Source organism: Hoplias malabaricus, chromosome 4, assembly GCF_029633855.1.
Source record: "Hoplias malabaricus isolate fHopMal1 chromosome 4, fHopMal1.hap1, whole genome shotgun sequence".
NCBI classification, from domain to species: domain Eukaryota; kingdom Metazoa; phylum Chordata; class Actinopteri; order Characiformes; family Erythrinidae; genus Hoplias; species Hoplias malabaricus.
This window is the reverse complement of record NC_089803.1, coordinates 66,902,944-66,926,615: the sequence shown is the minus strand read 5'-3', so window position 1 is coordinate 66,926,615 and position 23,672 is coordinate 66,902,944. Positions and strand designations below refer to the sequence as shown.

At 43.3% G+C, this 23,672-nt stretch overlaps 1 protein-coding gene across 1 annotated transcript in view; it reads right to left on the bottom strand.

Moving 5' to 3' along the window:
- The window catches only part of ptprb (protein tyrosine phosphatase receptor type b), a 52,660-nt gene that overhangs the window by 10,599 nt on the left and 18,389 nt on the right, over positions 1-23,672 (bottom strand). Inside the window, exons 13-25 of the mRNA XM_066667847.1 lie at positions 23,125-23,391; positions 21,602-21,859; positions 20,660-20,935; positions 16,059-16,337; positions 10,488-10,625; positions 9,227-9,485; positions 8,811-8,917; positions 8,614-8,719; positions 7,084-7,161; positions 4,479-4,496; positions 4,283-4,364; positions 3,631-3,721; positions 2,408-2,484 (exon numbers count right to left, since the gene is read on the bottom strand). Coding sequence (XP_066523944.1) covers positions 2,408-2,484; positions 3,631-3,721; positions 4,283-4,364; positions 4,479-4,496; positions 7,084-7,161; positions 8,614-8,719; positions 8,811-8,917; positions 9,227-9,485; positions 10,488-10,625; positions 16,059-16,337; positions 20,660-20,935; positions 21,602-21,859; positions 23,125-23,391 — 2,036 coding nt within the window. The remainder of the gene's footprint in view (positions 1-2,407; positions 2,485-3,630; positions 3,722-4,282; positions 4,365-4,478; positions 4,497-7,083; positions 7,162-8,613; positions 8,720-8,810; positions 8,918-9,226; positions 9,486-10,487; positions 10,626-16,058; positions 16,338-20,659; positions 20,936-21,601; positions 21,860-23,124; positions 23,392-23,672) is intronic.

Sequence of the window (23,672 nt, the reverse complement as noted above, 5' to 3'; positions counted from 1 at the left end):
GATCTCACACCAAAAGGAATTCAGAGCTGAAACCAAGTGAGGACAGTGATGTGGTCTCAGCCCGGCCACAGTCAATGGGGCTCGGGATTTAGTTCCAAGCTCCTTCTGGGCTGAAGCTCTGGCTTCTTCCGTGGCTCATTTCCCCAGTGTGCGGCAGTGCACAGCCAGCTATGAGGCTGTAACAAGCCCCACTCTGTCCCATCTCCAGGGTCTCAGGAAATAAACACATCAGAAAAGAAGAAAAACTGGGCCGAAGAGAGTCTAGGCTGTGAAGTCAAATTCAAACAGGCCCCGAAACTTCTAATCCACAAGGGGACAATCCACCAGATCCAAAGCTGTTCAGGAGATTTCTGTGTGATATTTTGTTTGTGCCTGCTGGCTGAACAGAACGATCAAATCATTTCCCTGGGTTTACACAAGGCTCTGGGATTAGATGTGCTCCTCAGGGGTTTTAGCATGATTACTACATGTTCACAAAGTCCCAACCCTTGCTCCAGAGTTGTTGAACCCTCATTTTGCAATGAGAGGGACCAAATGACTCCAGTGTGTTGTGATACCAATATTATTAACTAATCTTACAATGAGTCTTTCATTTTTATAATAATAATAATAATAATAATAATAATAATAATGTTTCATTTAATTCCTGCTCTGGGTGACTGTGAGGAGTGTGGTGTGTTCTCCCTGTGTCTGCATGGGTTTCGGCCGGGTGACTGTCTGTGAGGAGTGTGGTGTGTTCTCCCTGTGTCTGTGTGGGTTTCCTCCGGGTGACTGTCTGTGAGGAGTGTGGTGCGTTCTCCCTGTGTCTGCATGGGTTTCTTCCGGGTGACTGTTTGTAAGGAGTTTGCTGTGTTCTCCCTGTGTCTGCGTGGGTTTCCTCCGGGTGACTGTCTGTGAGGAGTTTGGTGTGTTCTCCCTGTGTCTGCGTGGGTTTCCTCCGGGTGACTGTCTGTGAGGAGTGTGGTGCGTTCTCCCTGTGTCTGCATGGGTTTCTTCCGGGTTACTGTCTGTGAGGAGTGTGGTGTGTTCTCCCTGTGTCTGCGTGGGTTTCCTCCGGGTGACTGTCTGTGAGGAGTTTGTTGTGTTCTCCTTGTGTCTGCGTGGGTTTCCTCCGGGTGACTGTCTGTGAGGAGTGTGGTGCGTTCTTCCTGTGTCTGCATGGGTTTCTTCCGGGTTACTGTCTGTGAGGAGTGTGGTGTGTTCTCCCTGTGTCTGCGTGGGTTTCCTCCGGGTGACTGTCTGTGAGGAGTTTGGTGTGTTCTCCCTGTGTCTGCATGGGTTTCCTCCGGGTGACTGTCTGTGAGGAATGTGGTGTGTTCTCCCTGTGTCTGCGTGGGTTTCCTCCGGGTGACTGTCTGTGAGCAGTGTGGTGTGTTCTCCCTGTGTCTGCGTGGGTATCCTCCGGGTGCTCAGGTCTCCTCCCACAGTCCAAAAACACACGTTGGTTGGTGGATTGGCGACTCAAAAGTGTCCGTAGGTGTGAGTGAGTGAGTTTGTGTGTTGCCCTGTGAAGGACTGGTGCCCCCTCCAGCGTGTATTCCTTCCTTGCGCCCAATGATTCCAGGTAGGCTCTGGACCCACTGCGACCTTGAACTGGATAAGATCTTACAGATAATGAATGAATGAATGAATGTTTCATTTATACAGTGCCTTTTCTTATACACAAGGTTTTAACTGGAAGGGTTAGAGTAGGAGTGTAGCGATGCAGGATTTCAACTAAATAAACTTGTGCTAGACCATGTAAACATTAGCAGGAGGGGTTTAAACTGACCACACTGTGGAACAAATAGCCAGTGGAACTGAAATAAAATTGGGGAGATTTTAGCTTTTTTGTAGCAAGATAAAATTCTAGCAGCTGAATTTTGGACACAGTGAAGAGGAAAGATGGTTTTGTCAGACAGGAATTGCAGTAGTTTAAACATCATTATATGAATTCAGGCAGAGATTCAATATCTCCAGTGACTTAACCCTCTCAATTATTGCCCTGATAGTAGAAATTGTACTACTGTCGTGTCACTTTTTCCTGATTTGTGTAGACATTGTGTTTTAGTTGTGAATGACTAAGTGAATTTGGTGAATTTGGAGAAAAATACATATTTCCTGATAAAGTTATTTCAATCACGGTACTTTACATAACGTCTAGATTGCTGCTGATATTTTGAATGAAACGTCAGAAGGATTTGCTCATGCTGACCAGGGGTGTTGCTATATTTGTAGATCACTGTAACACTTCTATCCAAAGTCCTAAACTGACAACTATGTTGAAATGTATGCAAAAATATGCATGGCTTAAAAAGCTTTTGAAATATTAAACAGAAAAATGCAGAAATTTTAAGTATTTGTGCCTGTCTTGTAAGAAGGACTTGAAACCATTTCTCTGAAACATCTGATGCCTTCATGAACTCACTGGGATGAAGCTGGCGTTGATGAAGTCAGAGAAGGGGTCATCCTCCAGACACGAGAGTTTCACCCGGGTGGCGTCATCTGAAAACAAAAAAGAAAACATATTTAGCTGTGACTGGGGAGGATTATTAAACATAATGCTTTTCCACTGCATGGTACCTACTGTATCCGACTCTATTCGGCTCTACATGCGTTTTGATCATCAGCCACAATCCAAAGAGCATTTGAAACTCTTCAAAAGACCATGGCAGGTGCATCATAGTAGGGTGAAAAGTGGGAGTTACCAAGGCCCCAAGTGGGGGGAGAGTCTTTGAGGAACTTAATTATCCTTTAAATTAATATTTTTTGAAGATAACAATAAATGTTGCTAACTAATGTAAATTTAATGTTTTGGGTAAATAAATCAATTGATTGATGGATTGAATTGTGTGTCCTAGCCTGTTAGCCATATACTGTCTGAGGACAGGATATCTCACCCCTTGCACAAAATGGTTTAGTCCGCCTTCACCTGGCTTTTTAACTTAGCATTTTTTATAACTTAGCGGTCATTCTGCTGAAGCAGCAATGCATGTTGTATTTGTGCCATGGAAGACGATGCCCAAGGAAGCTAAATCCGGTTTTCAGTAAAGAAAAGAGAGGCAGGAAAGAGACAAGAATAGAAAGAAGGAAAGCAACTGCTAACAAACTTCTTACCCAAGTATGCTGAGCCCAAATGTTAAAGCAAATAGCCTGCATTAAATGCACTCCTGTTGTTATAAAAGGCTTCAATATGCCCAGAATATGGTGCTACGCCCCTGGACCATGCTGTAATTTTACAAGCCGCTGTGTGATTCAGATAAAAACAAATGTAATTCCTACTGTAGCGTGGAGATTTACAAATGGCTAATTTGTGCTAGATGCCTGCATTTGATCGTCTCTCTTGCTCTGGTTCAAGGTACCAGGTATACAATTTACATAAAGGAAAAAGAAAAAAATACAATTAGATCTGAGTTAAATACAGTAGGCACCATTTAATGGTAAAGCATCATAAGAGGGGGAAGGATTGGGAGTTTGGAGAGGTCTGGTGAGGGGACTGAAGGAGGCCTGGGAGGACTAGGATGAGACTGGAGAGAACTGGGGAGCATTGGGGGAGGTTCACAGAAACACTACTCACAAAAAGGGACTGCTACTGACGCAGTCACTGATTTTTCTTTAATGCTCCTTTCAATTTCCTCTCCCTTCACTTACATGGCAATATATTGTTGTATCGATTCTTGCAGCGGTTCTCCGGTAGACGTGCAATATCCAGAGTCTGGTTGCGGCCCACATCCTTCAAGTCCTGTGAGAAAGGAGAGAATAGGATGAGGGAGGAAGAGAATAGTATTATGCTGCTATCTCTGCAAAAATATTTCTATACTCTGTGCATTTTATCAGCTCTATGAACCATAAAGGTGAACTTTGTAGATCTACAGTCACAGACAGCTGCTCTGCATACTTTGTTAGCCCACGTTCTCCCTTTTCCGCAAAGGCCAGGACCCCTAAAATACAAGGTATTATTTGGTTTTTGGATAAATCTCAGTGCTACAGTGACACCAAGGTGATTAAAAACTCCAGCAGCGGTGCTGTGTCTGATCCACACTGTGTTGGATCCACATCACAACATGTGTGTCATTGCAGCCCTGAGAATGATCCAGCTGCCAAGTAACACCAGCTCTGGTCAGTGTTTACAGTACTAAGACTGCATCACTTTCTCTTAAATAGAAGCCAGAATGAGCACACAATCCCGCTCAAATACAGCAGTGCAGCTTCCAAAGGGCAGCAGTTTCCGCTGATTCAGCCAGCCATTGTAATGATAAATAGCAAACAGTCATTTAAATTTCAGATGTGTTCCACTCCTTACCTCAAACTCCTCTGAGAAGAGGTAATTGGAGTCGGCCTGGAGCTTGGTGAGATGAGACTCAAAGTTGGCTGCTTTGATGGGGCTGATAAAACACAGGCAGAGGGACTGTAAAATCAGTCTTTGTCAAGGAGTTACAGTCAAGCACAGAAATACATGGACGGGCTTTATTTCACACAGAGAGGGCACAAATGCTCACCTGGAAATGCGCCGGTTACTGCAAGAGGAAAGAGAAAAAGAGTGCGATTAAATTCTCTTCATGCCCAACCCCTTATCTCCGCTGGCCCTCTTCACAGACAATTTCAGAGCTCCAAATTAACCTCTCCACTTATTTGTGTTCGTAACACGTCCACACGAAGCCCACAGTAAGCACGCTCAATCATTTCCTGATAACTGGCTATGACAGGCACCCAACTGTTCCCTTTCATTTACTGCTTCATCCTGATCAGAGTATCGGTGGGACCGAAGCCTACGTGGAACCATTTGATGTGAGGGCACCAGTCCATCACAGGGCATCACACACTCACACCTGTGGACCAGCACACACACAGCAAACCCACCCACAAGCAGTGACCCGAGTCAGGGATTGAACCCAGAACCCTAGGATCCAAGAGCTGTGTGGTAGTCACACCCTTCATGCTGAACAAAGACATAAAAAAACTCAAACATCCACCCACCAAGAGGCCAGCTGTGAAATGTTCAACCCCAAGGAGCAATCAGTCTCTCATTCTCTGCCATGACTCTTCTTCCGGTCTTGAAACTGATTACACTGATTGCCATTGTACTCATCATCTTATACCACAGCTATTTTAATAACTGAATAATAAGCAGTTTCAAGAGACAATCTCTCTCTGTCTTTCTCTCTCTCGCTGTCTGTCTCTCTGTCTTTCTCATAGTTGATCGACTAGGCCCTGGATCAATCCATGCTTGTCCACAAACAGACTGCAGTAATAAGCTGAAGAGGCCTTAACATCATGCTTTTACTTCTGTGCTATTGATCCATCATGTCCAGGAGGTAATTGCGGCCATTATTTTAACCAAACACACACAGAACCGTACAAGTACGTTTTTAGAAATGAGATGGATGTCTCCTGTCTCGATGAAGCAAATTAACACATGCTTTTAGCAGTCAAGGTGATTAATATAGTAGCTTTTTAGCAGCAAGCGGTGTCCCTCACCACCAGTTTTGAGTGGCACATGCTGAGTGTGTGGGTGTGTGTGCGTGAGAGAGAACAGCAGGTGGCATCCTGGCTCCCATGATGCACTGGTGCCCTCTCTCATTACTTAGAAGTTTTTTGATCTGTTTACAGCTGTTGTCTTTTACTGTTCCGATGCATTTTGTTGTATTTGTGCTCTGTTACTTCTGTCTCTGCCCTTTGTGCCGTACGGCCCCTGTGGACACCCCCTCCAGCGTGAGGCTGAGAGTTACTGCTCGGTCAATGTGCCCATAGTCCTTGTCGTTGATTTAAGAGCTGAAGCTAAAGTGCAATGGAAAAAGTGCTGCCAACCTCAGTGTCATTCTGAAATGGTGCTAAGTGTATTATCACTTTGTTTTAGGATAGTATTCCTTATCCATGTTAATGAATCACTGCTAAAACAAATCTTCTGAACATAAGTAACTGCCTGCAGTTAGAAAAGCTACTAAATCAGATTTTCCCTACAGTTATTCGCTATTACGAGGCTTCTTTTCTTGAAGAGTGCAGTGCTGAGAGCTCCAAGCTCAGTCTCTTACAGAACCTGGTGTATACAATTATTCCATCCTGGGTTCATTTAAAAACTGTCCAGAAAGGTGAAGTGATTGGGCTCATCTCAGGATTCAATACATCAGGTCAGTTACCTTCAGAGTCCGGGAGTAATAAAGAGGATAGGTTTGTTCCCTAAGGCTTGTGGGCTGAGTTACTGAGGCAGGAGTGGGCATTTGTCTCTTCCTCATTCATGACTCAGCTCAGGTAAGTGTGCTTAAAGAAACAGTTCATGAAAAATCTAACGTCAATGCCTCTATGTGCAATTTGCAATTGATTGACTGAGACTTGTTTGGTCAGAATTTGTGGGAGTCTGACTACTATGTGGGGGTGAAATTTCTTAGGAAATTTGGTTGGCTGCTAGATGTGGTGAGGCCAGTAGTTATGTCCCTGTGAATTCCAGTGTCTGGGAGCTGTGAAGGTGAGACAAACTGTGATGAACAAACTGCAGCATCCATCGAATGAGATCTAAATTTGAGTGGCACTTTTCCACTGGATGGTCCCTACTCTGCTCAGCTTGGCTCTACACAGCTCTTTACTTTTTGATTAGATAATTTTGGTAACTGATACCTGGAAATGGGTACTTTTTAAATACCTGCTCGCTCATGGTTCCATGCAAACCGAGTAGGCACTAAACGTGACATGTAAACCTTGCAAATCGCTCACTGACCTGAGAGACTTGTCAATCTCTGGCGCAATCTCGTCATCTGTAAAATCTGTAAATCTATTCTAAATTTAACCAGTTTCTAAGTGAGTAGAGCCTAGTGATGAGTTGATTCGAGAAGAATAGTAAAATGTCCTGGGGCAAGAGTCTGGATGTTAAGCCAATGTCTTATTAAGACATTTTTAAATGACTCTTAATCTCAGAGAACTGAATCTTCTTGTTAAATGTCGATTCAAACATTATTTCATACCTACTTATTTTCAGATGCAGAAGAGGAGCTCGTTAATAGATCTTTATAGAATTTTTTTTTAGTCTTTCACACTGAAACAAACAAGGAACCAGGACAGAATCCGTCCTGTCAAAGCAAACTGTCAACAAGACATCAAAACTGGGCATACCTTCTTACTCCCATGTAAATCCCTGTGGGCACTTCCTTCCACATGCTCATCCTCACCACTGGGTTTTCCTGAACCGCTCTGCAAGGAATGGACACACAGTTGTGTTATACATTATGAGGGTATTGGGGTCTGTTATAAATTCTGGTAGGTCATATGATCCTAACTAATACGTCCACATAGCAGATAAAAGTGTCTCAATTCTGAAATGCGACTTTTTGTGTCCACTGTTCACACCATCTATGTAATGTGACCTATATCTGACATCAGTCTGAATAGATCTCACTCCTAAATGGACCCATATGCACAAAAGGACAGTGCTTTAGTCTCTGAAGCAATGGTCCATCTGACCAGACGTATTAATTATTCTTTCGCTCTTAGCTCAAATTTACTGGGTCTGCTAAGAGAAGGAGACGAGTGTAAAATGTTTTCACCAGTGTTTCAGTGTCCTAAACATTTCTCTTCAACTGTCTCACTGACTAATTGACTGTCTCACCAACTGTCTCACTGTCTCAGTGACTGACTGCTCACTGTCTCTTTCATCAACTGTCTCACAACTGTCTCACTGATTGACTGACTGTTTCACTAACTGCCTCACTGACTATCTCACTGACTGTCTCACTGTCTCAGTGACTAACTGACTGCTCACTGTCTCGCTGACTGACTGACTGTTCCACCAACTGTCTCACTGACTGACTGAGTGTCTCACTTACTGTCTCACTGACTGACTGGGTGTCTCACTGACTGACTGAGTGTCTCACTGTCTAACTGACTGATTGAGTGTCTCACTTACTGTCTCACTGAATGACTGAGTGTCTCACTGACTAACTGTCTCACTGACAGTCTAAATGTCTCACTGTCTGACTGGGTGTCTCATCGACTGTCTCACTGACTGTCTCATTGACTGACTTACTATCTTACAGTCTGCCTCACTGATTGACTGTCTCACCGGCTGTATCACTGACTGTCTCACTGACAAACTGACTGTCTTACCAACTGTCTCACTGACTGTCTTATTGGCTCACTGACTGTCTCAGTGACTGTCTCACTGACTGACTGGCTCTTTCACTGACTGCCTCACTGACTAAATGTCTTACTGACTGTCAGAATGAATGAATTACTGCCTGATTTTCTTACCAAGTCAGGACATTCCTATCCTGGAAATGTACAACAAACAAACAAACACACACGCACACACACACACACAAATCCACACCCACGCACGCACATCACAGGCAATCTTTGACTTGATAAACCCTGGTGAACGATTACCATGGAGGAGCTTACAGAGCAGCCTATTAGGCAGATTTAATTAGTGAACAGGAGCTGAATCTCTTGTTTCTCTGTCATTTAATTATCCATCTGCTCCAGATGCCTGGCTTTTCCTGTTTCCCCTTAACAATGACCCCTCATTAGCCAAAGCTAATAGCTGGCCCTTGACAAGGAAATGTATGTTTGTGTGTTTGCGTGGGTTGGTGTAATGTCGTATGTGTGTGTGTGTGTGTGTGTGTGTGTGTGGACAAATACACTCACACTTTGCGGACCCTCTGCCTGTAAATGAGTAAGGTGGTAATAGCGATCATCATGCCGATGAGAAACAGACCAGCACTGATGCCCTCCATGACCCCCCTCAGTGGCTCTGTTGAAAAAAAAGTGGGATTAGTTCTGCATCTGCAGCACAGAGATAAGTAAAAACAGACTGGGGAGGGAAAGAGAGACTGCTGCCTCACCTGCTTGTGTCTGTAAAGGGGCAGAAAGGTTGGTGTCTCTGAAGAGAGGAACGGAGAACTCCTTCTTCTCATCGTCAAAGAGCTGAGTGAAGGCTCGAACACTAAGTCTGTAGAAAGCACGAGCCCTCATCATTAACGCTGTGGATTTCTTTCTCTTTTCTTCTCTTCTTTTTTCAGTTTTCTCACTAATTTAGTCATGGCCGACCCTCGCTTCATAAACAACTGATCATCGAAATTCAATTTCAATTTCAGATTTATTTTCCAAATAATTACAGTCTGTACAGAATGTTACTCTTGTACTATTTAAGGTGGAATGGCAACATCCAATAAGAAGCTGACTTTGGTCTTGTCAGCTCCAGGTTATTTCCAGTGACTGCTAACGTGTCATTATATTTCAGTCGTTTTGTCCGACGTACCTGTAGGCTGTTCTGGATTTCAGGGGTCCATCACAGAAGTAGTTAGAAGGGCCTCCGTGCCATTCATGTTCCAGGTCTTGTATGCACTCTCCTCCCAACCGCTCCATTCCAGCTCCGAGGTTGATCTCAAACACCTCTGGCTTGTCTCCACATTGGCTCTCAAAGTATTTGGTCTGGTAGACCCTTATGGAGCTGTTGTTTTTATAGTCCAGGTACGAGGGCAGAGGATGCTTGTGTTCTGGCAAAAGGGGCTCAGTATCTGCACATTTCAGATATAATTAGGGTTAGGATGGCTTCATGAACAATATTTACAGTTTGTAGCCGTGTTCACATTACTGCCCTCATTGTCTAGGCTTGATTTTGAACAGTGTCGTTTCTTTATTTAAAGGAGCAATCAGTAAGTGATTCTTCTTCATGTTATGACACTGCCATTATACTGACACCTACTGACCTGGATGTATTAGTGTGGGTTTTTTTCACTATATGAAACATGCCACTAAGAAGCAACTTGATTCTTCACCTCATATGAGTTGTTTCACTATCACTGATTGCTAATCATTCATTCATTATCTGTAACCGCTTATCCAGTTCAGGGTCGCGGTGGGTCCAGAGCCTACCTGGAATCATTGGGCGCAAGGCAGGAATACACCCTGGAGGGGGCGCCAGTCCTTCACAGGGCAACAAAGACACACATTCACTCACACCTACAGACACTTTTTGAGTCACCAATCCACCTACCAACGTGTGTTTTTGGACTGTAGGAGGAACCTGGAGCACCCGGAGGAAACTCACGCAGACACAGGGAGAACACACCACACTCCTCACAGACAGTCACCTGGAGCGGGAATCGAACCCACAACCTCCAGGTCCCTGGAGCTGTGTGACTGCAACACTACCTGCTGCACCACCGTGCCGCCCATTGTTTGCTAATTGAGTTACTTATTTTTATTATGATTGATATCATCAAACCAAGCTGATTTACACATGAAGAAAATACACAATATTCAACAATTTTGTATATTCTCTTCCTTATGTTTATGTAAAGGTTTTCTTTACACAGTATGTCTTTATTAATCAATGTACTATTGCATGGCAATATAGTGTACAAATATTTGAACCAGAACCACATATGAAAGTGATTCAAACCTGATTTAAGATGATCAAACAGCTGTGGATTACTGTGATATTATTAACATATCACATCTGCTACCTCTCCAGCCCTGTTAAATAAACACAGCATCTCTCTCGTAGGAGGTTGTACCTTCAGATTCAGCAACGATGATGGTGAAGAAGCGGACGGCTCCGTTGACATCGCTGAACCAGCTGCAGTTGAATTTGAAGAAGATGGTGGACTGGGTGATGTGAGCAGCCCGTACCACTTGTGTCGACTTTGGAGGCCCTGCATACACACACATACATAATGAAGAATGACACATACAATTTCCAGTAGATTTCAGGTCAGTCTTTTGTTTGCTGAGTAAAATGATACAGTGAGAAAATCGTGCACACAATGTTTTTGAAATAAACTTTCCCTCATGTTTTGCCTCTGGAGTATAAGGTCAGAACAATCTCCTGGCACATGTGTAGACTCGGGGTTCCTGAATGGAATGGTGGCCTCAGCACAGGCCTGATCATTGGGAGAGTGCAATTGTCCTTGCTCTTTCGAAGTGGGTAAAACTGCCGTGTTTTTCCTTGCTATCACTCTGCATTATGCTAGCCAGCTAGTTAGCTAACAGGGTAAGCAAAGAAGCCCAGACGTCTCTGGCCCAGCAACTTCCTCTTGCTTTGTCTAGGGATTACCCAGGCATTCCCAGACCACCCTGGACACACAGCAATCCAGCAAGCCCTGAGTCTACCTCTGGGTCCAGTTGGCCAAGCCTTGTATACCTCCAGCAGGAGGTGTCCGGGGGCATCCTTATCAGATGCCCAGCCACCTCAACTGGCTCCTATCAACTTGAAAGAGCAGCAGCGCTGCTCCATTATCCTCAACCTCACGAATGAAGAAACCTTATCTCGGCTACTTTTATCCAAGATCTCGAAGATCTTAAAGGCTTTCTGAAAAAGGTCAATGCTGCATACCCATACTGTTACTTAATATGTATTGTTTTTATTTTATTAATATGTATTGATTTTATTCCTATTATTAATACCCTTTCCTGATCAGATCAGGCCTGGAAACTAGGGATTCCACAATGAGTGGATTACAAAAAAATCCAAGTAAAAATGACACACGATTTCTGATATATTTAAACGGAAGAACAGCAGCCATAAATCTACTCTGCATGCGCAGGCCAAGCGGATCTATGGCAGCCATCTGGAGGATCGGTGGACTGGTGAACTAATGTGGGGCTCTGTCTCCTGTGATCTAATTCTGTTCTCTCTCTATCTCTCTCACTCTCTGTGTGTCTCTCTCCCTTGCTGTCTCAGCCTGACTCTTAGACGTTTGTCTCTGCCAGTCAAAGCCTAAACACTGCTGCTCCTCCTGAGCAGACTCCTGCCAATACACCTCTCCTCCTCTCTCCCTCTCTGTCTCTCACCAGCTCTCTCCCTCACTGTGTTCTTCTCCCAGGTGGCCTGGTCTATTTGAGTAGATCTTTATTTAAGCCTGCCTGCCATGCTGCTCCCCAGAGAGGCCTGTCAGAGGACGGCTGAGGTGAGCTCTGGGCCAGGGATGTCCCACCTTTGTGTTGCATTTATATAATCCACCTGGACACTCGCCGAACCTTAGCAGTGACCTCAGGCCCTTCTGTGCCTGCCTATGGTTTGCGCATTGTTCTGTCAAAGAACTCCTGACCTGATTTTCAAGTCTCTGTTCCTAGAGCAGGATTTCACCAAATGCATGGAAACTGCTGTAAATTGAGTTTCATTTAGAGCAGTCTCATAAATATATTCTATAGATGGGCAAATTAGTAACTATATACTATTTATATACTGATTAAGCCTGTAAAGTCACCATCACAACATAACACTGCTAGCCTAGGAAAACAATCTGCTTTTTTTTTGTACATATGTCCAGCCATCCATTATCTGTAACCGCTTATCCAATTCAGGGTCACGGTGGGTCCAGAGTCTACCTGGAATCATTGGGCACAAGGCGGGAATACACCCTGGAGGGGGCGCCAGTCCTTCACAGGGCAACACTCACACATTCACACCTATGGTCACTTTTAAGTCGCCAATCAACCTACCAACGTGTGTTTTTGGACTGTGGGAGGAAACCGGAGCACCCGGAGGAAACCCACGCGGACACGGGGAGAACACACCAACTCCTCACAGACAGTCACCCGGAGCGGGAATCAAACCCACAACCTCCAGGTCCCTGGAGCTGTGTGACTGCGACACTACCTGCTGCGCCACCATGCCGCCCTGATTGTACATATGTACTTTATTCAAACTGAAGATCTCAACACACAGTGTTAGCATGGGAGAGGTAGGTAGCAATGGCTATTAATAACTAATTTATAAAAATAATTAATTGAATAATGGTGAAAAAGAAGACCATGGCCTAAAATAATCAGAAAGCTGCCTAATATATTAGACATTACTCTCTAATAGCGTATAACTGTTGTACGTTTGAAGGGCCTTTGTCCCTGTCGCGGTGTACAGCTGCCTTCAGCTCAATGATTCTGAAATGGCTCTGGACCAACTGGGACCCTGATCAAAATCAAAGAGTTACCGAATGTGTATCCCAAATAGCCTACTATTTACTGCAGTCCTGGAACCGAATGCAAGACTATAACTAGTATCAAATCTACAAACCCATTGTAGTGAGTGTAGAAATCATTAAGAACCACATGTGACTCTAAGTGTGGGTGTGTATTTCATGCTATTGTTCTTTACAATACACAGAAATGACTTTCAGTTATTAGTACCTATGCAGTGAGGTTTAAACAGCAGCAGAAAACTAACAAGACCCACGTTTTTACCAACAATGCAACATAATGACTCCCCCACCATAAAAACTTCACATTAGCACAAAAAAAGTTAGCTTCTTCCCTCTGATTCCCCCTTCTCTGGCTCTCCTCCCACCTTTATTTTTGCCACTTGAACTTCTCTTATAAATCATGCTGACAGAACTAGAATACTGAGCTTCAGAAAAACATAGAGGAACTCCTTCATGACAGTTGCCTCTGTAAGGGTTTGTAAATTTATAGTGGAATGACTGGAGTTCATTACGTCAGGAGCTGCACAGATTAGACAATTAAAATTCAACTCTCATGGGAGTTTAATCCTGTCACAGAAGTATAATGTAGTGTTAGGAGCCTTGCACCAGGACTGTCACTGGGGTAGCAATGTGAGGTTACCCAGGCAGGGAATCAGACCCTAATCTAATGCATATAATCCTTATGTAAAACCCATTACACTGCACCCATCACTATGTGTACTGTAACTCAGCATCAGGTATTTCAAGGAAAATCTTGGCCTAAAGGATAGAGAACACTCCTGGAACAGATAGGAAAATTGGGGAGTGGAGACCGGCACATCCTCCTCCCTCAATAACCACAGTAAAAGTGCCCTTTGAGCAAGGCATCTAACCCAATGGACTGTTGCCAATCAACACAAACATTTTCCTGCACACGAGCTTGCTGCTTTGTGTAGGTCTATGTTAGTGCTGGAGCAGCTTTTATGGGATGTGTTTATGGGGTCAAGTTTAGAGTTTTTTTACTCGATCTGTGAGGATGTATTCAGGATATTCTGTGGGGATTCTCTGGGAGTATGGGGTACTGGGCTCTTTGGGCTCTTTACAAGCCATCCAGTCCCTGTACAAACAGAGCAGGAGTCTGGTTTGTATGGCTGTCAGTAAGTCCGACTGGTTTCCAGTCAGAGTTGGACTCCGTCAGGGCTGCCCATTGTCACCGGTTCTGTTCATAATTTTTATGGACAGAATTTCTCGGCGTAGCCAATGGTGGAAGGTGTCCAGTTTGGTGGTCTCAGGATTCCATGTCTGCTTTTTGTGGATGATGTGGTTTTGTTGGCTTCATCGAGCTGGGACCTCCAGCTCTTGCTGGACCAGTTTGCAGCCGAGTGTGAAGCGGTAGGGATGAGGATCAGCACCTCCAAGTCCGAGTCCATGGTACTCAGTCAGAAAAGGGTGGAGTGCTCTATCCAGGTTGGAAGTGAGATCCTGCCTTAGGTGGAGGAGTTTATATACCTCGGGGTCTTGTTTATATACCTAGGTGTCTTGTTCACGAGTGAGGGAATGATGGAGCGGGAGATTGACTGGTGGATCGGTGCAGTGTCAGCAGTAGTGCGGGCTCTGTACTGGTCCGTTGTGGATAATGGATGGATGGATGTGAGGACGCTTGACGGAATAAAAACACTGTGTATTGGAACAAGAGGATGTTTTTGAACAAAATTCACTGCCATCTGAATGCAGCTTTGATATTTAAACCTGCCTAAAACCCAGGGCAGCTGTAGACCCAGTAGAGCTCCCTTATAAAACATTCTGATACTACGAGGAGTTAACAGAACACTCCTGTAAAGTGGAGTGATTATATGTAGAGTGTTAAGCCCCGATGCTGTAATACTCTATATCAGAAGAGTAGTCAGAACTTGCTGATGTAAATGTGAGTAGGTATTTCGATTTGAATAAAAGTTAAAATGGTTAAAAATGTAATTAAGGTGAAAGCACATTGCCCCAGAATTATTCATAAATAAATTGCTCTTTAAATAAACTTGGCCTACTATCACCACACTCTACACTAATCTGAGTCGGATTAGTGGTTAATTTCTTTAATCAGAGATCAGCCACGATCTTGAAGCTTTCGGAGGGTCTCAGGATATCTCCTCAAGTATGTGGACCAATAGATCTCACTTTCTCCCCTCATCGATTTAGCCCTTAGGGTTAATGAAAGGATTTCACTCATGGATTAGCTGACTATTAAGACATCCACTGGAGGCCTAAGATCAATCAGTGCCAGGAGAAAGAGGCAGAGCTACTCAGCAATCTGCCCAAAGGAGACAAATGCCCACAGTCGGTCGGAAGTCTCAAGCACAGAGATCGTTTGTTATAGCAGATGAAGCCCCCCTGTGCCCTGAGACATATTCATCAGGCTGGGCCTGGCTCGGGCGCCACAGTGATGACCCAATAAACAGGGATGATTTCACTGATCGAAACTGGGGAGAAAAGCTAACATTTTCAGGGCTAGGTTCCTGCAAAATAAATGACACTGTCTGGACAGCTGCAAAAAAGGTTACATAGTTAAACATGAGAAATCTTCACAAATGAACAGTCACCCATTTTACCACCCAAAAAGAAAAAAGAGCAGATAATCGCGATGTCATATTGTTCGCTATAGTATTGATTTGATTTTTAAAAATGATTCAAAATCCATACTGAGATAATGACATCATGCAGTTGCACATAAAATGGCATGCGTTTTTTACACGAGTCACCTGAGCACAGCAGCAGTAAGGGGAAAGTGGATGTGAGGCATAGGTTCCAAAACAGGGAGAGACCTCAGTAATGTGCACTCAGCAGAGCTTGTACTGTGTATTTGTTTTATTATTTAAACACACTGACACTAGACTCTGCACTAAACAATCTATAAACGTGGCCGATGGTGGACCCCCTCTATGGAGCGTAAAATAATTAATTCAGGGACTACAATTTAATTCTTCATGTAGCTGGAGTTAAATTTCATAAAATGAACCACAATAACCTCTTCCTTAAACGCTCTTTGCCACTTTTCAGTAACTTCAACAACTTATTCTCCTTCAAGCACTAGCCTCATGAGGAGAGTTGTTGCTACCCTTGGTGTGTCCTGGTGATAGGCACTACATTTAAATGCCACTCCTCATTTATTTCAGAGTATACTGAGTGTGCACTTACGGTCAATCATGGTGACAGCACTGTCCTGTGCTGCTGAACTTTTCTTGTCGCCAGACAACACAGTGACCGAGACAGTGTAGTTCTTGGAGGGCTCCAGCTTGTCAAAGTGCTTGTGGACAGCATCCGGGCCCAGGGTCATTTTGTAGACTGGTTCTTTAGAGTCTTGCCTCCTGCACTCCACCAAATAAGCGTCGTAATCAGCCCGCGGCCCTGACCAGGCGCATGACAGCGAGGTGGAGGTCAAAGGGTGACAGCGGAGATGCTGCACTGGTGCTGGAGCTGTGAAGAATAGATATGGATTTTCTTGGGTTGGTCATTTAGAGTAACACAGAGCCACAAAGCCCAGGTATCACTTTAAACAAAACTCTCCATTGCAGTTAAATATTATATCTAGTCAAGGAATCCATTCTTGTACTCACTCAGACTGTTCAGAGAACTGACCTGGGGTGTTGTAAAGCACTATTCACTTTGCTGAAGACATACGGGGTATACTGACTAGATATAACATGTTTCGATGACTGAGATAGAGATTTTGTAGTGGGAAAGGGAAGGTTGTGAGGTGAATGTGAAGTTCTGATGTCCCAGTGACTTAAAAAACAAAAACAAAACAAAACAAAAAAAACACTGAATGAAACGATTAAAACCTTCTAGCACAAGTCGCTGAAGTTTTCTCTCTCAGAAATGATGATGTTTTATCATCAACACCTGTGGCAATATGCACTGTCTAGTTGGGCTGAGCTGAACTGCACAGCGCCGAAAACCCTTCACTCGACCCACACTCATAGATATGAATCTCTCGCAGCCTGACAGTGCATATTTTGAGACTGATAGTGATACTGCCTATCCCCAACATCTGCAGAATTCATCTTAAACTCTGTAACCCAGTCTGAGTAGAGCCTGCAGCTCCTTATAAACAGCCAAGGACTCTCTATGAGTGCTTGATCCCCATGACCTACTATTACCAATCTGTCCTCCGTGCCCTGCTCTCCTCCACAAGTCACAATAAGATGCTTAAAGAGGAGTGTAATTATTAATGAAGGAGGGGAATAACATCTTCTTCTCATACTGAGTGAGGAGTCATCACTAGCCTCAAGCCTCTGCTTCAACACTTCATCAGCACAATGAGTTTCTGTGAATGAAACTCTATCCAAAAGGATATTATGTGTAATACAGAACTACTGTTAAGTAGTAGAGTAATAGCCATGTAAATGCATGCACATTCCCTACATGTATCTGCTGACAAGAAATATGTCAATAGCAAATGCTAATTAGGTGTGAGAACAAACTAAGCATTGGCCCTATCACCAGGAGACTGCTAGTTCGATCCTAGGCGATAACTCATCCATCTGAGACCAGAAGACCTGGAAAGCACAATTGCCCTCATTCTTTCTGCTCACAGTACAAGCAAGCACAGGTGTCTGTCTGCTTTTGTGACAGATCTGGGCAGTTTGCACTCCCCTTCTGGCACTTTAAACTGTACAGTGATGTGGGTGGGATTCAAGATAACTAATAATAAGCAAAGCCAAACAATGTGAAGCTATTCAATATAGATATGACCAATTAAAAGTGGTAAAAAGCCCTTTGGTGTAGTTGAGGATAAGGTTGTGTTTGTTGTTGTTGTAAATATATGTTGTAAAGCAGCCGGCTCAAGTTAGTCAGTCGACTGTAGCAGAGAGATGCTTTATTTGTCCTCTCAAGAGACTGACGAAGATGAGGACTGGAGTCCCATAACAGCTGCCTGCCAGCAGCTCATCAGTCAAATCAATTCAATCCACACCAGCGACATGTTTGTCTGCTTTTGAGTGGAGTGGCGAACAATGAGAGTGGAGCTAAAAAACACTTCATGCCTCTTCATCAGCAAATGACATTAAGTGCGGTTCACGACGCTCTAATGAATAATGCAAAACCGCAGATCACTGAGAGTAAAGCAGGCAGGATCATGTTGAACAAATGATTTTTATAATGGATGCTCATGTCTAGACATCCTCATGTGGCAGTTGTCACCTCATGAGTCTGTAGCTGATATTTCCAAGCCCCCTCTAAACATGTCAGGCTTAAAAGAAGTGTAAAGACCAAGGGTGCTCTACAGCTCATCAGTGTAGACTAATCATAGTTTGCAAGCATTGGGGGAGCAGGGAGCAATGCTCCATCAGCTTAAAAATGCAACTATCACCAACTTTTTCATGAGCTTATTGCTTTGTATCTTGTATCATAGACCACTTATGTATTTGGGTGGGCTGGGTGAAGTGTATAGAGTGCATTTCAGTTTTATTCCCACTCATGAAAGGAAAACCCACAGGTTTCTCTCAATATTTAGTAACCAATGTTATTTTGCTCAAATTTTGGTTAGTGATTTGTGATACAACTAGACTATATAGTACTGTATCATCTTATTGCATCACTCAGAACACAGTGCTCTCTCAGTACAATACACAGACTGCATTACATATATCACACTCTCAGTCGATAAAACTCTTCCTCCACTTACACAGGTTCTATGACTGTAATAGTGCATTTATTTTCCTGGCAGCAACACTAACACTCTGGCTTTCTCTTGGCATTAGTCAGTTGTCTGAAAATACATTTCTAACAGTCACCAACAAGCACTCTGTCCTCTTCCAAATGTTTCTCCAACCTTCAGTGGCACATCATCAGAAGAAGGTTTTCCTCAGTCTATCACTCTGAAGTGCTGCTATCGAATATATGCCTCCTTTGTTCGTTTTGGTCGCAGTGCTGCATTAAATATTACACTGAAACTTAAGGGCAGAACATAAAGAAAACCTAGCAAAACAATCTTGATCATGGTTTCTGTGTGCAGGAAACCTGTTTGGAATCATTAGGCACAAGGCAGGAACACACCACGGACAGGGGGCCAGTCCATCACACCCAGTCACACACACACACTCATAGTGGTGATTATAATTATAACAAATTAATTTGTTGACTTGATGAAGGTATATGCGCCACCTTAAAGAGTCCCAAAAAATCTACAACCTGTGTGCTCTCTTGCCTAATTAAAGCTGAGGTCCATACAGGCAGTTTTTTGCTCTTCACAGTCACACTCATCCCTCTTGCAATGTGTTCCTGCCAGGAATGCCAAGAATGGGCATAAGGAACGAACAGAAAATTTAGGCCATGCTCTAATAATGTGCTCAGAGTCTTGCCATTTCTTCTCCAGAGCTGGAACACAAGCCAACGAGTAGTGAGGAACTGCTGCACTGAATAAAACATGAGCCATACTGTCGGCAGTATGTTCCTGAATGAGTTTTGGGGCCAGCTCATGTCTGTGCGTCTAAGCCAAGGTGCTATCCAGCACCAGCTGCACCAGCCGGGCGCCAGCACCGTTTTAGGCTCTTCAAACGCTACTGCCTGTCTGAGCGGAGGAAAGAGCACAGGCATTTAAAAAAAAAAATACAAACTAGGCCAGGATTGCTGGACTCTAATCATCAATTCCGTTTCTCAGGCTTGAACTCATCCTGTTCCAAGTGCAATTCTCCAGAGCTGCCCCAGGCTCGACAGGGATTTCATTAAGAACTTCAGAAAAACATGGCCTTGCCCTCCTTAGGTCTCAAACCACAAGATCTACCACTTGCTATGCACACACACTCACACACACACACACACACACACACACACAAACTGACATGCTGATAATTCTGGATCTGAATCAGATTTGGCACAAAAATCTCTGCCCTCTCTGTGTTTGTGCGTGTGTGTGTGCGTGTGTGTGTGTGTGTGTGTGTGTGTGTGTGTGTGTGTGTGTGTGTGTGTGTGTGTGTTTCTGTGTGTGTTAAGGCAGGACACTGATACATTTGTTTGGATGATACCCACAAACAGGAACTTTGACTCTTAGACTGGACAGAAAAAGTGTCTAAAAACTTTCCTAGCACTGACCTGAATTCAGTTCTGGCTACCAACAACTCACCCTGATTGCCCTCTAGTGGTCACAATATAGAAACCCATTACTAAGCCCAATAATTAAAATAATAAATACATTTTTATTTATGTTGGTGCACCCTCCATGACATAGTCCAGGGTTCAGTTCCCTTCCCAAGGAAGCACACTGTGGTACAGCATTATGATTCCTTGGGCAAGACCTGTAATGTCTAGCACTGTAACATGAATAAAATGGTGGCTTACTCTGGATAAGTACATGTGCTACATGTCATAAATGCAAATTAAAGGAACCATTCCAGTGTAATAATATTTACTTAATTTGCCTTATAATTCTTAAATATGTTCGATAACACCATGTGTTGCTGTGGTGATGCGGCTAAGTCACTATTTAACCCTAAAAGTTTTTTTTTTACTTTTCGCAATTGTGTTCAATTGGAAATTTAGTATTTGATTAACATGAACAAAGGACAAATACATATTTTGTGTTTCTGAAAAGCCTATTGTTGCTGTTAATGGCAAAAATGGGAGAAATTAAACCCCTGACTGAACTTCCTGTTTACAGCTGTGGTCAGCGGAATGTCGTCACAGTGGTCCATTAAAACAATGCAGTATCCGGTTTGTAGTTGATCAGATCGAAAACAACTTTGGTTTGTCTGAGTTTGCTTTTTACTTCTCCAGATTTTGTATCTTAAAAAGGTACTCACCAGTCCTAATGCTGTGGTACACAAATGAGCTGTAAGCCTCAGGTCCAGGCGAACCCCCGCTGACTGTACGCAGGCTAATGTTATAAAGGCGTCCAGGATAAAGGCCCTCAAGACTGCACCGCATGGAGTTCAGGTTCAATACCTTCAGCTCATCCTGTGGCAGCCACTTTACTTCAAATCTGTCATGGTCACCCTTGGTTGGGGCCTGCCACAGGATCTCCACAGCGCCACCAGACCTGAGATCTTTGATAGACATTGCTGATGGAGGCTCGGGTACTGGAGAGAAACAGAAAGGGTTAATCAAATATGGCGTACTGCTCCTGCAAAGCACAAAACACATTTTTTGGTTTGGATCTAAACTATGTAGCAAGGACATTTCCCTGTCACTGAACTGCAATTCTGCAAGGCTGCTTGAAGACACTGTCCATGTAATAAACCCCAAATTCCACAAAGGAATTTAATTTAACTGAATTGCGTACAAATGACTCAGTAGTGGCACTCATTAGAAAAAGAGGACAGGGTCAGTGACTCATTTCAATTGTCCTTGACCAAACCTGCTGTGAAGTATGAAACTCACAGTTTCATTTAAGATTTCACCTTTATACATTTAGCACTTGCTCTTACGAGGCGAGTGTAAAACTGTGCAAGGGCACATTTAACCCCAATATGAATGAAGGCCCTGCATATATAAACAGTGCCAGATAGATATGGATTTGTAGTGTGGGGCTCTAATGTCATACTGATGGAAAAAGTAACCCTCACACCAAAAAATCAAGAAATCACTAATAATTGTAATAATAATAATAATAATTGTTGCATGATGCTGTATATGAAAGGCTAATAAAAACCAGTAGCTGATTCTATAATCTGCAGCAAAAGCTGCCATTATATAATTGAAAGTGATTCCAGTTGGAAAGTTGTTGTTTGCTTAGTGGCACAGACCTGTACGTCCTACTTTAGTGGTAGAGTTGGTCAGATTTCCACTGTGGGTCAACACCACAGCAGTGTAAAGGCGGCCCGGCAGAAGGCCATGGAAAACTGTGTTGGTGTGTTCTGGCCCCAGCCTCTGCTCTTGCTGTTGTGAGCCCTCTAATGAAACCAAATATTCACTCAGCCCTCCACGAGCACGACTCCAAGACACATTCAGACTGTCTGTGTGACCCTCGTTTTCAACCTTCAGATCCCTGACTGTGTCAGGGGCTGAGAGAGAGAGAGAAATAGAGAAAAAGAGAAATAGAGATTTATTAAATACCAAATCCTTAAATCCTTATTAAGTGAAAACATCTTAAATCTATGATATATAATATGTGTACTTGCTATGTACATTTACTATATATGTACAGGGGTTAGACAATGAAACTGAAACACCTGTCATTGTAGTGTGGGAGGTTTCATGGCTAAATTGGAGCAGCCTGGTGGCCAATCTTCATTAACTACACATTGTACCAGTAAGACCATGTGCATCCAATGGTTCAAACATTGTAAACAGTAGCAAGACTGGTGAAAGATTGGTTTGATGAACATGAATGTGAAGTTGAACATCTCCCATGGCCTGCACAGCATATTAAGGTGTACTATTAATCCTTGCTCTAACACCATTACATTAAACGAGTCATTTTTACAAAGCCTGCATTATACTGATGACCTCTCAGTGAGGCTTAATACACAAGAGCGTGTTTCCTGCAAGTTATCAATCAAACCTGGAAAAGAAGTAGTAATTATAAATGCCGTTATATATGATCTAACACAAGATGGTCATTGGCGGTAAATGCCAAAAATAAAGTAAACACTTCCAGGGAAATGGCTCATGCTGTTAATTTGCATTTAGATAGCATGTACTGAGCTATGAAATTGAAAATGTGTATTATGCTACTATGGGGCAGTAGGGGGAAAGGGGAACAGGAGCATGAATTGAACGGGAGTGACGAAGGCTAATGTAGCTGTCGAATGAAATCATCAAACGTAGCTAAATTAAGTGCCAGGTATCAGCAGCTGGTTTCACTTTTACAGGCAGCAGGCTCTTTACCATCTTTATTGGACTTTTTACTGAACTTTATACCCAACTTTATTACAAACACTCATTTTGTCCCTACATTCATTGAATATTTTATGATAGCTTTGCTACTTCTACTGTAAAGGTCCACTGTGTAGCGTATATTTTTTTAAAAGTACATAGAAAGGCTGAATAATTTCATGATATTCTAACAATACAATTAGAAATATTCAGTGACTAGATTTAGGATGATTTAACTTGCTATGAGGTCATTATTTGGCTGTGTATGTGGAAACCTATTGCCTGAAAAGCGAAATACATGGAGCACACTACTAAATATATGAAGCCTTCTTCATGTGCCAGTGTCTTACCTTCACACCACCAGCTGACTTAGTGACAATGCTTGAATTAGAACTGCTCATTGTTCACCTGCCTCTAACTGAACTTCATTAACAGAGCCAAGACCTCTCACCTGTCTGTCCCCACAGAGTAGAGCCAATGCTGTCGCTCTCTCGGCTCTTACTAACCACCACGAGCTTGTAGGGTGTCCCGGGCAGCAGATGAGAAAAGCTGCAGCCTCTCTCATGTGCACCTACACTCCTGTTGGCCTGGAGCACATGGCCTTCGCTGTACAGGGAGAGGCTGTAGTGGTCCACCCTCCCTTCAGATGTATTCCATTCAAAGGATAATGCTTCTGTGCTGCTGGAAACCAAGCGAAGGCCTTTGACAGCAGCTGGATCTGAGGGGAACACAGACCAGATCATTTCTTTCTCATAAACACACTTTTCTGTTAAATAGCTGCAAAATAAATAATATTGATGTTTTTAACAGGCCTCTGGAGATCTTTGCAATCCAGGGAAGGACAGGAATGGGAACCCCATGCATAGAAGTGGGTAGTAGCTACTCATATTTAATTATATTACTCAGATTACTGAGTATTAACCTCTTAACATCTGTAGATACACTCTAAATAGTTCATAAGTACATTAACTTGGCATGACCCTTGTATTCTTAAATAAA